General features: G+C 30.6%; 1 protein-coding gene across 2 annotated transcripts; it reads left to right on the top strand.

Moving 5' to 3' along the window:
- Positions 1-1506: 1506 nt before the first annotated feature.
- Positions 1507-8440, top strand: LOC145260425 (uncharacterized). 2 transcript variants are annotated; one of them, XM_080118421.1, is made up of 12 exons: positions 1507-1612; positions 2644-2775; positions 3271-3483; positions 4248-4421; positions 4955-5128; positions 5842-5994; positions 6450-6492; positions 6783-6979; positions 7498-7540; positions 7714-7909; positions 8042-8084; positions 8303-8440. In XM_080118421.1, the coding sequence occupies exons 1-11, from the start codon at positions 1574-1576 to the stop codon at positions 8073-8075; spliced, it is 1398 nt and encodes a 465-aa protein (XP_079974547.1). In that variant the 5' UTR covers positions 1507-1573; the 3' UTR covers positions 8076-8084; positions 8303-8440. The 2 variants fall into 2 exon arrangements, with proteins under 2 accessions (XP_079974547.1, XP_079974548.1); XM_080118422.1 differs by lacking the exons at positions 6783-6979; positions 7498-7540.
- Positions 8441-11822: the final 3382 nt, after the last annotated feature.

Here is an 11822-nt window from a genome sequence, read left to right as displayed (position 1 = left end):
TTCTTGGAAAGAATCTTTGTTTGCAGAATCTGCATTTAGATTTAGGCACAGATAGAGAGTAGGGGAACTCGTATAAAGTGGCTGTAGCTAGTCGAGTGTTTTTTTGTTTTGTGAAATTTTGGCAAGAGGGGACCATAGAATTTTGTGACTGTTTTTTTACTTTACATTTTTAGTTATTTCTTTTTATATATTCTGATATTTTTATAAAAATGTGACCTTGTTTCATTTTCTTAGACCCCTGGAGCTGGTCCTAGTCATCGTCAACCAGCAGAGTCAATTCCTTCCGGTAGTGGATATGGGTTACCCAATCAAGGGAGCTATCTGAACTCACTGGAACCACAATCTGTTACCGGTACCAACTCTTTTGTGGATAATGGTAATTGTTTTATTCTCTTTCTCCTCACACATCTTACAAAATACTGTTTTGTTTTTATTTAATTTTTTTTTATGTATTTATTTATAGTGAGGAAAAAAACCCCAAAATATGACATTTTCTTCTTTTAATATTAAATTCATTGGGTAAAACAGTCAACATTATCAAAAATAATATTTTTTCAACAACAGAGCCGCGTCTTTCTGACAGTGAATATGGGTTACCCAATCAAGAGAGCTACCCAGATTCACCAGAGCCACGATCCTCTACCGCTACCAACTCTTTTGTGGATAATGGTAACTATTTTCTCTCCTACAAAAATAGTATTTTTTTCTTGAAATATGTTAACATTTTTAGCTTTTTGTGCATTTATTTATTATTAAGTGAAAAGCTCAAAATATGATTTCTGTTTATTTAAGATTTGCGTACATTGCTTATAATCGTGGCGTAGTCCAAAAAATAGTGTTTTCTTTGGTTGCAAAGCACAAACCACTCAAAATGTTCATCTTTTGTTTTTTGATACTTGAACATCCTTTTCTATTTGTCAATCTAAAGAATTCAAAATTACTTTTAAAGATTACAATTATTCCATCATTAAAAACAAAACATAATCATCCGTGATTTCTTCTGTGGTCATGCAAAATTCAAACACAATATTCTTAATTGTAAAATAATTTTTGGACCAAACAAGAATGCATAAGCATAAAATGTAAAGGCATTTGTTTCTTCCGTTCTACCACAAAACCAACTTTTCATCTTGTGTTTATATATTTCTTCTAAACCAATTTGAATTCTCTCCCCTTACTCATATATGATGAGTCTAAAATATAAATCTGTTTTAACTAATCAATATTATAATAAAAAACAATAAAATTACTTGGCCGAAAATAGTATAAAGTGAAATCATACAGACATTTTTGTTATTTATTAGCTAGTAAGCATCTCAAGATTTGCTTGAAATGAAAAAGATTTCAATATACTCATCCTTCCATTGTACAAATTTTTTGTTTTCTGCTACGTTTTCGTTTACTGTTAGTATTTAAAAAAAAAGCATCTCGCATCTCATAATTTTTATATTAATCTGACTTTTAATAATGATTTTTAGCCATTTATTTCATTTTTCGTTTTAAGCAAAGAAATATTTGTTTTAAAGTTTCAGCTGAGTTTTATAGATCTGATGCCAGCATCAATATTCAAAGAATGCACGGCATAAGAGCTTCTCTTTTGGAATCTCACACGGTAAGCAGATTTACTTGTTCTCTTTGATGGATTTGTGGGAATGGGGCATCATTATTCTTTAATTACAATACAATTTTTCCATAAATAATTGATCCATTTTTTATCTTTTACTTTTAAAGGCATCCGTTATTATGATTATTAAATATTATGAATTAAAACATCTTTATTTGAACATTGAAATCTATTTTCGTTCAAAACCAAAGTAAAACAACGGCAAAACTTGAACGTTTGATTTTTAAGAAAGTTAGATTTCAAAATAAATTTGAATCATTGAAAGTATTATATTTATGTTTGTGATTAAATATTTTTCACATTTTTAACATGGTCAGTTTGACTCTAGTCTGCCTTCTAAAATTCCTGATATTATCTATTTTGTGTTCATATATAAAATCACATTGGAACGTTTGATTTTTAAGAAAGTTAGATTTCAAAATAAATTTGAATCATTGAAAGTATTATATCTATGTTTGTGATTAAATATTTTTCACATTTTTAACATGGTCAGTTTGACTCTATTCTGCCTTCTAAAATTCCTGATATTATCTATTTTGTGTTCATATATAAAATCACATTGGAACGTTTGATTTTTAAGAAAGTTAGATTTCAAAATAAATTTGAATCATTGAAAGTATTATGTTTGTGGTTATATATTTTATCACATTTTTAGCATGGTAAGTTGACTCCACCATAACTGCACAACGGACAGAAATGGCTGATAGTATCTATATTTTACACATATATAGAAACACATTGAAATAAAATCAACTTGTTTTCATTATTAGATAAATACACAGCAAGATTAATCGATTCTGATCAAGTTTCGCTTTGCAGATTTTGCTCCAAATGTATAATTTTTGTCAAAATGTTTTTTCTTACACCCATCCTTTCAGTTCTTTTGTGAAAAAGAAAACCCCAAAACATGAGGTGAGGTGTACAGACATATATTTAAAAGTTATCTCGATCCAATAGAATTTAGTTAATTGCAATGAAACGTTTTTTTTATTTTTGTTTATTTTCCTTATGTTTGTCAGGTTCTGTCATGTAGTCCGCCTGCAACGACGGCCAATATTGAAGTGGTTCTTGCAAATTGTAGGAAGCGAAAGTCTGTGCAGAAATCTGGTGATTCTGGGTCACGCCAAGATGATGCAGAAGATACTACACCTGTAAGTAGCTCATTATATCATCGCCTATTTTGAAATACGCATATATAGTGACACACATTGTTTTGGTTTATTTTCTGAGCTTGATTATAATATTATATATTTAATTATGCTATAAATTTTATTATCTACAGAATTATAAGTGCAGTAAGTTTTCCTCATATCATCGCCTTTTTTTTAATGCAGATTAACTTGAGATTTTCTCAAGCAACTTCCCATGTTCTGTTAAAAAAATATCTTTGATAACGTGATTAGGCCATATATAATCTCATGTAATAGTAATAATATATGGGTTTTTGAAATGCGTATACGTATGGACACACATTGTTTTGGTTGATTTTCTGAGCTAGATTATAATATCATTAATTTAATTGTGTTATTAATTTTATTATCTACAGAATTATAAGGCTCACATTGAAGCACATTATGTTTTCCTCTTTTTTTAAAAACATCTTGTTCGATTTTCCTTTTTTACCAAATATTTGTTTTGCTTTTCAGAAAAAACGAGTTAAACTGGAGACCAATATTAGTTTGCCCGTTTCAAAGATTCCAAAAAAGCGAGTTCAATTTATTTTGCCAATTCCAAACATTCCAAAAGTTACTTCTACACTAGTGACATCAGCCACAACATCATCTTCAGATGAGTTCACTTTCTCTCCTCCGATAAAAATCGAGGCTCCAGTTTCAATTCAAAGTCCAAGTTGTAGTTCAGTAAGTTTTCCTTCTTTTCAAGACCTTTTCTTTGTTTTCTGCTTTCTTGTGGACATCCAGTTTGGTTATTTGTTTTGGGTAATCTCTATTGGCAATATTCAAAATAAACATCATTAAAATAAGGATGATCCACCACCATGAGCGGGTTGGCACACGACAGATTAAAAAGAATATTTCGCATAACTAGTTTTTATTTTCATTAAAAAAAAATATTTATATTTTTATGTTATTTTTTTATTTATCTCATAGAACATGTTGTACCCTTCCAACCCTTAAAGAAAACAATATGTCTGCTACCATATTTAAAATTTTTCCTGTTTCTTGTTCATATTAGTTTTGTTTATTTGGTTTGCTTGATCTCGGAATTTGCATTTTATATTCAATATGCAAAGTAGATTCTGCATGTGCAATTCAACCATTAACATCTTATAAATCCCAAACCATACTCATTAAAATTTGTGTTAATCAATGTGCCATATTATACAATATGATAATATTAAAATTCTTTGTAATATTAGTAAAATATCATTGGAATAGAAATGATTTTCAGCAGTTCTTCTAACATTTACATCCGGGTTTTAATAATTATTATAGTATTTCAATGTTGATAAAAATTAACGCATTTTAAAGCCAGTTTAAATGGTATTCGGCAATGTAAATGTTTTCAAGTTCCTTTCCAATTTCTATAGGATATGAAGTATTTAATTTTCTTTTTACTATTAACAAAATATCAAAATAATAAATAATATTTTTTTGTTTTTCAGGAAGAAGAAGTTCAACCGAAATTTACTTTTTCACCAGCCGCATCCATAACACGTCGTCCACCTATTTATTCTTCTTCAAATATATCCATTACAACAGTGATATCTTCTGCCACAACATCTTGTTCAATTACGGTCAAAACTGAGATTTTGTCTAAAGGTTCAACTTCAAATGCAGTAAGTTTTCAAAACACTGTGTTCTTCCTTTTTCTTGTTGACCATTTGTCTATACTTATTATTGTTTTGTTGATCCTCATTATAGGAAAAAATGCTTAATTTGATTCCTCTATCTAGATATTGTTTTGTTGTTGAATTGGTTGACCATATGTCGGCTGTATTTTATCTGAATTGTAATTGATCCAGTCTTTATGCTGATGAGGCAAACCATAACAACATTTCAAGTTTTCTTCGCAATGTATCAATTAAGACAGTGATGAACATGGCTTATCAGCTCTCTCTGCATTGGATCCCTTTCATCAGAATGTTCTTTGCAGTATAGTACCTATAGTAGGTTGTAATTACCTGCTATAGTTGCATTGCTCATACAGAGTTTTAGCCATACAGCAGTTTTAGGTATTGTACCTTAATCAGTATCATTTACATAACACAATGAAGAGTTGACCAATTTACTTTAATTTCCACTTAGTAAATTATTTTAATTTGTTTCATTAAGACATTTTAACAAATATTTGTTTTTTTTTGTTTTTCAGGAAGAACAAGTTCAACCCAAATTTACTTTTTCACCACCCACATCCATAATACGTCGTCCACCTATTTATTCTTCTTCAAATATATCCTCCACGACAGTGACATCTTCTGCCGCAACATCTTGTTCAATTCCGGTCAAAGCTGGGATTTTGTCTAAAGGTTCAACTTCGAAAGCGGTAAGTTCTCAAAAAGACTTTGTTCAACTTTCATTTTTCTTGTTAGTCATTTGTCTATATTTATTATTGTTTTGTTGATCCTCATTATAGTAAAAATGTTTCATTTGATTCCTCTATCTAGATATTGTTTTGTTCTTGATTTGGTTGACCATATATCAGCTAGATATTATCTGAATTGTAATTGATCCAGTCTTTATGCTGATGAGGAAAATCATAAAATCTTTTCAAGTTTTCTTCACAATGAATCAATAGAGACATTGATGATCATGGCTTATTAGCTCTCTCTGCATTCGACCCCTTCCACCAGAATGTTTTTTGCAGTATAGTACCTATAGTAGGTTGTAATTACTTGCTATAGTGGCAATATTTATACAAAGTGGGTAGTGTTAGCCATTGTACCTAAATCAGTATCATTTACCTAATACAATGAAGAGTTGAACAATAAATTGTAATATGAATAACAAAATGATTTTTTGCGCGTACATATGTATAAACGTTGTTATGTTTGATTTATATATATATATATATATATATATATATATATATATATATATATATATATATATATATATATATAGAGAGAGAGAGAGAGAGAGAGAGAGAGAGAGAGAGAGAGAGACATAATGGTCAGCTTCAAGTGCTGTGAGATATCCCTTTTTTTTTCAAAACACTTTGTTTGGTTTTCTTAACAAACTTTCGTTTTTATTTTTCAGAAAAAGCGGGTTCAATTTGAGCCCAGTATTAGTTTGCCGATAAGAAAGAGGCCTAAAGTTACTTTCACACTAGTGACATCAACCACAACGTCATCTTCAGATGTATTAACTTTTCCCCCTCCAGTTTCAATTCAAAGCTCAAGTTGTAGTTCAGTAAGTTTCCTTCCTTTTCAAACCGTTTCTTTTTTCTTTGTTGACAGATTTTGTTATTTGTTTTGGGTTGTCTCAGATTTATCATTTTATTAGCAAAATTCAAAGAAAACCTTAGCTAAACAATGGCGGTTCCATATCATTTGTATTAATCTCAGCATCCATGTTTTTCCACAATTGATTTAATGTGCATTCTACTGTATTCAGCACAATTATTACAAGTGATCAATTCGAACCCTAACTTCTCAACAACTGTTATATTGAAAGAATAATATCTTTTTTTTTTACATGGAAGTCACCACTTATTCAAACATTAATAATGGAGAGTATTCACAGTTCAAAGAGAGTAAATACAAAGTGTGAAAAGAAGTTCCTCATGGGCATTCCATTCTGTGACTCACTAAAAAAGTAAAATCTACTCAAATTAAAATAAAATCTATTTCTTTTTTTTATTGCAGACTTGGCAATCAAGTTGTTTTTCTATGCCGATAACTTCAACAGGTGAGATTTACAACTTTCTCTCATCAAGATAGTTCTTGTTCTCTGTGTTTTCTCTGTCTCCATCTATTACTATTTTCTCTGTCTTCTTTGTCTTACTAGTCTCCTTCCCCTCTTTCTCTTTTGTTTAATATGCACTTTTTCTTTCTCTTTTTGCTTAGTTATCTCCTCTCTTTAGTTCCCCTCTCTTCCTTGTGATAATTTCTATCTCTATTTCTCTCTCTTTAAAATTTCTTTCTAATTATTCTACCTGTTACATAGGTCTCAAATTTTATTTTATTATAATCTTTCAGCTCCAATAGAATCAACTGAAACGCCCCAACCAATAAAGTCGTGGACACGCCCATTTAAACAGTCTTCAAGAAACACTTTAAAAATCTCTCCAAGTACATCTTCAACACCCGCCACCCACACACCTCCAGAGTCGTTTAGAATTGGTCAAGAGACAAACACACCTCCGGCTCCATCTCAAAGCCCGCTCTTTAGTTCAGTAAGTTTTTCATTCTTTTTAAACATTTTTTGTCTTCATTTTTTTATGATTGACATCAGTTTTGCTTAATTGATTTGACTTGCTTAGCAATCTGCACTTTATTGACAATATTCAAAGTAGACATTAACAACCACACACACAATCATTCTTTCATTGACAATCAGCTACAAGTTTGTTCCTTAAAAATCGTGGCAGTAAACCATTTTTTAACCAATTAGAAAATGTGTTAATTAGATGAATATACTGTCAATTGAAAGATGATGAAAATTCTGAGAGGATTGAAAGTTATGAATTAAACAAAAGAAACTTAACTTTAGATGTATTAAATTTATTAAGCCAACCACATGCTCCATGTCAGAAAAAAAGAACAATATTTTAATTCTTAATGTTCTTTGAAGTACTGCCATAGTCAGTTGCATTGTTTTTCGTAATTCTTTAATAAGACATGACATTTTGTAATCAAGGGATTATTTGTTTCATGCCTCAAATTAAAATAAAATCTTTTTTTTTTGTTGCAGACTTTTCAACCCAGTTGTTTTTCTATGCCGACAACTTCAACAGGTGAGATTTACAACTTTCTTTCATCAAGATTTTTCTCGTTTTCTGGGTTTTCTCTGTCTCCATCTTATACTATTTTCTCTGTGTCTTCTTTGCCTTACTAGTCTCTCTCTCTTTCTTTCGTGTGTGTTCATTCATATACAAATTCCAAATTTTATTTTATTATAATCTTTCAGCTTCAATAGAATCAACTGAAACAACCCAACCAATAAAGTCGTGGACACGTCCATTTAAACAGTCTTCAAGAAACACTTTAAAAACTCTCCAAGTACATCTTCAACACCCGCCACCTACTCACCTCCAGAGCCGTTCAGAATTGGTCAAGGGACAAACACACCTCCGGCTCCATCTCAAAGCCCACTCTTTAGTTCAGTAAGTTTTTCTTTCTTTTAAAACGTTTTTTTTTTTGATTTCGTAATTCTTTAATAAGACATCACATTTTGTTGTCAAGCGATTATTTATTTCCTGCCTCAAATTTAAATAAAATCTTTTTTTTTATTGCAGACTTTTCAACCCAGTTGTTTTTCTATGCCGATAACTTCAACAGGTGAGATTTACAACTTCATCAAGATTTTTCTCGTTCTCTTGGTTTTCTCTATCTCCATCTTATACTGTTTTCTCTGTGTCTCCTTTGTCTTACTAATCTCTCTCTCTCTCTCTCTCTCTCTCTCTCTCTCTCTCTCTCTCTCTCTCTCTCTCTCTCTCGTGTGTGTTCCTTTTCATTCATGTACAAATTCCAAATTTTATTTTATTATAATCTTTCAGCTTCAATGAAGTCGGGGACACGCCCATTTAAACAGTCTTCAAGAAACACTTTCACAAATTCTCCCAGTACATCTTCAACACCCGACACCCACACACCTCCAGAGCCGTTCAGAATTGGTCAAGGGACAAACACACCTCCGGCCTCATCTCAAAGCTCACTCTTTAGTTCAGTAAGTTTTTCATTCTTTTAAAACAATTTACACAGGAAGATTGAAATTGATGAATTAAATGGACAAAATGAATTAAACTTTAGATGTGTTAAATTTATTGACCCAACCACATGCTGCAGATCAGAAAAGAAAGGATAATATCTTGCTTATCAATGCTCTTTGAAGTGCTTCCATAGTCAGTTGCACTGTCTGCATAGATGTAAATCAATTGGTTATCGTCAAGAAAAGTCCCCCAACACTTCCTGTGAGCCTGTTTGGCTAAAGTCAAACATATAAAAACACGTATCTAATACAAAATATTCACATATGATTTTTATTTTTAATTTCAATAAATCTTAATAAAATCATTATAAAATATAAGATTTTGTGAAATATTCCTATTAACATTTGCTTTGCTTTTGTTTTTGGTGTTTTTTATTTTAGCCTACCTTATGTAGCCGTCAGTTTTTTCAACGACAATCCAACCATGTAAAAGATAGTACTAGTTTACTTGTAGGTTACTGCCTACAAATAAACTAAACTAGTATTAGCAAACCTGATTTAGGGAGTATTTGTTTCATGCGTCAAATTAAAATAAAATCTGTTTCTATTTTTTATCACAGACTTTACAATCAAGTTCTTTTGCCATGGGGCAAGATTCAGCAGGGACGTCACAGCAACCATCCCCATATTCAGCAGCATCAAACTTGGACCAACAAAGCTCAAGTCCTTCTTCAACAGGTGAGATTTAAAATTCTCATCAGTTTCTTTTAATCACCCTCTCACTCGTTTTTCTTTTCAACCTCGGGATACGGTTACCCTGGTATACGGTTTTATCAGGTTGTGATACAATGTTTTATGGACCCTGGTTATGGTATTTGCCTTGTGGTGTTATTTATAATGTTATTTGACGTTATTCATATGTATTATATACTGGACTGTATTTTATTACTAAATTTTAATATGTACTGTATAAGATTTTGCTTAAGCCTTGCCATACAGTTATTTCACCAATCCCGGAATGGATTAATGCCATATCCTAGAACACCTCTACTGTAACAGATCAGGTGTTCTAGTAATAGTATATTTTTGAAGACATCACATAAAATTTTCATTTCAGAATTTGTAATTAAAATGATAGAACAGGATAAGATATATTACACATCGCAATTAAACTTGAGGATAATTCAGTAATTGAATTTTCTATGCAAAAATATTCAAAGAAAGCATAGTAAAAGCTAGAATTAATTTAGGTGAACTTAAACGTTGAGACTTTTTTAAGACTGACGGACCAAACTCTCTCTTCAGGAATTCAAATAGGTCTCTAATTATCCTAAAAAAGCAATTTATTTGTAATGCCTTTTCCTCAATTTATTGGACTTTAAAAATGTGAGAGCGATGCTCCTCCTCCTCCTCCTCCTTCATCGTCTTCATGTTTATTTGTTTTTTGTTTTTTTATTCTTTTTTTTTTTTCTATTTCTTATTATTTTTTCCTTCTTCATTTCAGTTCCAAGCAAAAAGCAATAAATACTCAGAAGAGAAGAAGATGTTGAGCCGATCATTCATTTTTGCTTTGATTGTTGCATTCTATCATATTTGATCGGTTTGGAAATTTAACTTCAATTCAATTTTTCATATTTGACTTTGATTTTGGTATTGTTGATTGCTGTTGAATCCACTTTTTATTTGTGTTCAGTGGATACTTTTTGTCTCAGTTACAAATGCCACTGAAATGGTATTTGCAACTGAGTTTCTTTTCATGCCATTGCAAAAACGTTGAAATCTTATCATGTAATAAGTTATAGAAATGTTAAAAATGTTATGTTATTATAAAAACACCAAAATGTTCTGATGCTGTTGTAAATACGTTAAAATCTTCTTATGTTATTGCCAAAATATTAAAAAATCATTTTTGTGTTATTGTAAATACGTCAAAATTAAGAAATAAATTAATTACAAAAAATTCTATTTTTTTTTTTTTTTTTTATCTACACAAAATGTTTTAATGCATTTATGATTTTTATCCGCAGTTTATTTTTTCTGGATTTTCTTCTCAGTTTTTTTTTTTTTTTTAACTTCCTTTTAAACAAAAGAGTTAAAAAAATACGAAAGAGTTCTATGCCTAATCTGTTAAATCTAGAATGACTCTTACAGGTTTTGGAAAATAAATTGGGCCATTAACAGGTTTGCCTACATCCTGAATTTCCCCCTATAACTGTAAACACTCTGAATGGTATCTATGTATCTTTTTGGGATGTTAACAAACTTATCAAGAACTTTGATGCCAATCAAATGTTGAGACTTTTTTAAGACTGCCTGACCAATTTCCCTCTGCAGGAATTCTGACAACATTCCAATAATAGTGCTTAATAAACATTAATTGGAACTAGCTCAAATTCTCTCAAAGCTGTTCTATCATTGCATATCATTTCATCAATGGACCTGAGTTAATGTCGTCAGCATCAGACAAAGCCAAACTCTTTGCCAAGAACTTTGCAGGCAATTCTACCCTTTGCGACCAAGGCCGCCAACCCCCAATATTTCCTCCTGTATCAGAAAACACACTATGAATGAATAGAAAAATTTTGATAGATTTTTAAAGTTTAAAAATTGAAAAATACTGAACTCGTAACATTCAATTAATTTCATTACTATTTTTTTAAAAACATTTCTATTACTTTTTATACAACTTTAATAGTTTATTTTGGAAGTATAATCCATAAAGAAAACAAACAAACCACCTTTAAAAGAGAAATTACGAGTTTTTTATATTTTATTTGCAGTTTCGTGTTAGGGGTGTCAAAAATTCCTACAAAATTCTGATACACCTATAACGAAGTTTCCATGTGATCGTGTCAGTTATTGTATGTTGTGAGACATAAGACGACTATATGAAAAGGAATTTGGATGAAAAACATTTTTGAAAAAAGTAAATTCTTTTTCAGTAGTAACTGTATTAATAAATATTATTGCTGATCTATACCTAACATTTTTCATCCAAGTTCCTTTTCATTAAGATCATTAATTGAAATCGCTGTGCGACGCTCGTTGTCTAAGCTCTGAAAATATAAGGGACGTTACTCTTCTCAAAACATGTTTCAGGCCAGCACGAAAAAATCAAGAGTTACTTCCCTTTAAAATATAAAATGTTTTCATCTTCTCTATAATATAGAAAATATGAAAACATTGTTGTATTTTCATATAGATTCTACATGAATCTGTTTTCGGCTAACATGTATAATTAGACGTTTTTCGTTCTTGAAATGAAAGGTGACCTAAAAAGTTTTTATTTTTTTTTTTTTTTTTTTTTTTTTTTACTACAATGATATGTTATATGATGTGGAGTCTTGAATGTCCAAGACTTAGGCTAA

This window comes from Euprymna scolopes, chromosome 36 (genome assembly GCF_053919585.1).
Source record: "Euprymna scolopes isolate OS-2025 chromosome 36, ASM5391958v1, whole genome shotgun sequence".
Lineage (NCBI taxonomy): Eukaryota > Metazoa > Mollusca > Cephalopoda > Sepiida > Sepiolidae > Euprymna > Euprymna scolopes.
Note: the sequence above shows the minus strand (reverse complement) of the source record. Positions and strands in the feature narration are given on the sequence as shown.

Coding starts and splice junctions, on each gene's coding strand:
- LOC145260425 (XM_080118421.1), top strand. CDS start 1,574: ATGCACGGCATAAGAGCTTCTCTTTTGGAATCTCACACG. Junction 2,776..3,270: donor ATGCAGAAGATACTACACCT/GTAAGTAGCTCA, acceptor TTTGCTTTTCAG/AAAAAACGAGTTAAACTGGA. Junction 6,980..7,497: donor AAAGCCCGCTCTTTAGTTCA/GTAAGTTTTTCA, acceptor TTTTTGTTGCAG/ACTTTTCAACCCAGTTGTTT.